Genomic DNA, 3,712 nt, shown 5'->3' on the forward strand with positions numbered 1-3,712 from the left:
TCCATAGGTATGTTTTCAGTAGTGTATAAAATAATAACCGTTGGGTTTTCGTTACCTTAGAATAAGCAGTTTTTATCTACATACTCACCTTCCATGGAGTCCAACATGTTGAACCGCCATGTTTCTACAGTAGCCCAAAATGGACAAACCGAACACTGGCTGAAGAAGGGGCCTTTAGCATGTTTTGCAAGCTTCGCAGCCACTGTATTTCTCCTACACACATGACATCCCGTTTTCATTTCCAGATTGTCAAATACAGACACGAGTGGTGTTCAGTTACAGGGTTCCCACGGTTCCTGGAAACACATGGAATTTGATTTTAAAAAATGATTTTAGCTCTTCGCTCACATCCCGAATCTTCTGTAAAACAACTTGAGTTGTTATTTATGGGCTCTGTCTAAATTAATGTTACCATTTGAGTAAAACTGTAGCTCCATTAGCCTTAAACCACAGTGGAAAAATCAGCCGTGGTGCGAACAACCAACGCTGACCACCTACTTGTAATAAACCTGAGACACTTCATGATGAACCCTGCATCGTCAAACAAGAAGTCAGTTCTAGACCTGCTGGTAAATTATATGGCCGTTTGTGAGCAAGTGCTGTCCTGTATTCTCTATTAAAAACTCTTTGAAAGGTCATGAAAAATCATTTCTTAAAAGGGTGGGGACCCTGAGTTAGTTGCAGTCTCCAACTTCACCGCTACATGCCACTAAATCCTACTCACTGGTCCTTCAAAAAATAACAAAAGAACCAGTAACTACAGTTAAAGTACCGGATCCATAAGCAGTATCAGTAAGAGTGCCAAATCTTAACAAAATCCATTCCTGGTCATAAGTATCGTCTGCTTTAAATTTGGCCCCCTTGGTTTCTGTCAGGTGTGACCTTAAACGTAACCTGAACAGACATGTTGACTGTAGCACAATTTGGAAAATCAGGTTTTGTCACAATTAGCAAAGTTTTCACATAGTTTACAGACACAGATTTATAGTTAACCCATGGGAGCGGAAGTTGGAATCCAGTCCTTCCTGTATACTGTAGTAATTTGATATGATAAAGGCATTAGTACAATTGTTGAGAATGAGAAATACTCTCACTTGGTTACTGTTACAGCATTTGTATTTCCCCATCTGGTTGTTTATTTGTGTATTTGGCTCTGGTTTTCAGGTGAAAGTGGTGAGTCTTCAGCCAGACTCGGCGCAGATGGACCTGTACATCTTAGGCCGGGCTGACCACTTCATTGGCAACTGCGTCTCGTCCTTTTCCGCGTTCGTGAAGAGAGAACGGGACGTCGGCGGCCTTCCATCCTCCTTTTTCGGCATGGACAAGCCTGGGAAATTAAATCACAAAGACGAATTCTGAGGACGAGGGTCAGGTGGTTGTCCTCGGGGCGCTAATGCTGGATGACTGTCATGAGTGAGGAGGCGAGAGAGCACGTGGAAGGACATTTATATGTGACGTGATGGTTCATTGTGTGTCAAGGCCGGTCCCATTTGAGACTGGGGCTTCCTGTGTGAGAAAGGGCTTATAAAATAGGATATAGGAGGTCAGTAGTATAATGACACAGACACTGCTGTTGCCAGAAACACTTTATTTCTTTCTGTTCCCTCTTAAGATCACTATACTAAAACCAGTTTTTGTTTCTATCAGGGAAACACACATTTCCTGTAGCTCCTGCCATATTCTGTAGCTGCAACCATGTTTTGCAATCCAGACATGTTAGAGGGAGCTCTGGTGACCTCTGTGAACCCTGGAAAAGACTGACTGCAGTGTCAGCGATCATGTTCTCCTTCTTCTCTTTTTCTTCCTACCTTTCCATCCCGCCATGTCTTTCCACCTAACTCTTTCCTCTCTGCCCTCCATTCCAAGGAGAGCACAGTAACCGATCCTCCCGTACATACTAATTATAGGGAGGAAAAAGTCTTTCCCACCTCTCATTTTACAACCAAAAGTTTTTAGGACCAAAAAACTGATGAAATGTGTGGAACCGTGTCCTGAATGTTGTCATATTGTTATTTGGTGAATGTGAACATAATGTTTCAGGGAGACACAAGAGTTGATTTGCACTGGTTGTATCGATTAAATGCAAATGGGGATGTGTGGAAGCAGTGAATGCAGTGATTTTAAAGTAAAATGTTTTCCATAAGGTTTTTCACCAATAAAGTGATGCCAACTAATTTTTAGAGAACCAACAGCCTCGGTCTGTTTACCTCCCTCACTGAAGCTTAGCTGTGAGTACAGTTGAATCAGCTGATAACCTAAACTATGCTGAACAAGCTCGTTGAGACTTGGTTGCCAGATATGCTAGGATACCTTGAAATCGTGTTATTCATATAAAATGTATGTATGTGGGCTTGCAACCTCGTTATTCACAGTTGATTAAGTATATTTTCATGTTTATGCTTAACTGTAATAAAAATGGTCGCTCAGAATCACAACATTTATATGGGTTAGGATGATTTCACACGTACCTCTTTGGGGGGGGACTGTTCACCAAAGTGGCAACCATAACCCGGACCGTTGCGGGGATGAGCAGCGGCTAATGGCTGACTGGGAGTTTTGTATTAGCTAACGTCCGCCTCTGGTAAGTCTTTAACGACGTTTCTGTGTGTCTGGTGGAAAGCTGTGTTTATATTGCAAGTGTCGTGTGTGTGTAATGTGATTTTTATATGCGTATGGCGATATGTTGCGTTCATTTTCTGCCCTCGCTGCTAGCGTTAGCCAGGTAATGCTATCAGACTTGTAGCTTAGGTTACCAGTGTGTTTGGCGTTGCTAGGCCGGTCTTGTGGTCTCGTTATGGGCTATATTTCGCAGAAGCTAACGTTGGTTAGCCGATCCGCTATTTCAACCAGTCGTTGCTAACATTAATTGAGCAGTTTGCCTAAAACCGACAGTTTCTGACCATGGTACGGTTGGCAGAGAGTTCCCAACGGCTGTCACTTCACAACCTGATATTCAAACGCTAACTAACATTTAGTTAAGTCAGCTAGCTCAACTGGGCCAGTGGCAACAGTTAGAGCCGTGTGTAATGTCAAATGCTGCTTCTCATCGTTGTCTTGTAACATTATGAAGACGATGTATTCATTTTGACCAATTCATTTTAACCTCAGGTGTGTAATTACGCTTAAATAGTGGTCCCATGTAACGTTAGCTACAAGAAGTTGTCATCAATCTAAAGGAACGTTGAAGCACTGTAAGCTAACAGCTATCAAAGTAACGTTAAGTACGTGTAAGTTACTGTATTCAAAGCTGCAGTAGGTACTTTTTATAAACAGTAATTTAGTATAAATCTAAAATATAGTTCATTGGTGAGTCTCATTCCCAGGGTATCAAAGACAGATGCTTTGGAACTCAACAATCAATTCATCTTTAAGTCTCTTGGTGTCAAATGCTGTCAAATTTAACAGATTAATTTAGATTAATAAATTTATTTCCAAAAGGAGACAAGTATTGATATAAGTGATCAAATCAGCATATATTTTTGCCACCCCTTAGGGTCTAAATGACACCCTTTTAATATTTCTCTAGATTCACCCCTGCATGTATGTCCAAACTTGGTAATTTTGAGAATTTTTGAGTTTTTCTGATAAACTGAAGTATTTTTGGGTTGGTAAATGGTAAATGGACCTGTTGTATAGCGCCTTTCTAGTCTTCCGACCACTCAAAGCACTTTTACACTACGTGCCACATTCACACACATTCACTCAGCGATGG

General features: G+C 41.3%; 2 protein-coding genes across 4 annotated transcripts in view; both read left to right on the forward strand.

Moving 5' to 3' along the window:
* The window catches only part of pofut1 (protein O-fucosyltransferase 1), an 8,711-nt gene extending 6,274 nt beyond the window's left edge, over positions 1-2,437 (forward strand). For all 3 annotated transcript variants that reach the window (XM_035656187.1, XM_035656189.1, XM_035656186.1), the window contains one exon: positions 1,165-2,437. In XM_035656187.1, the coding sequence (XP_035512080.1) occupies positions 1,165-1,359 (195 nt within the window). In that variant the 3' untranslated portion in view covers positions 1,360-2,437. The remainder of the gene's footprint in view (positions 1-1,164) is intronic.
* Positions 2,438-2,484: 47 nt separating this feature from the next.
* kif3b (kinesin family member 3B) overlaps positions 2,485-3,712 on the forward strand; it is a 14,173-nt gene continuing 12,945 nt past the window's right edge. Inside the window, exon 1 of the mRNA XM_035656185.1 lies at positions 2,485-2,581. The gene's annotated coding sequence lies outside the window, so the exon portion shown is untranslated. The remainder of the gene's footprint in view (positions 2,582-3,712) is intronic.

Source organism: Morone saxatilis, unplaced genomic scaffold (genome assembly GCF_004916995.1).
Source record: "Morone saxatilis isolate NCDOM2014 unplaced genomic scaffold, NCSU_SB_2.0 Contig15, whole genome shotgun sequence".
NCBI lineage: Eukaryota > Metazoa > Chordata > Actinopteri > Moronidae > Morone > Morone saxatilis.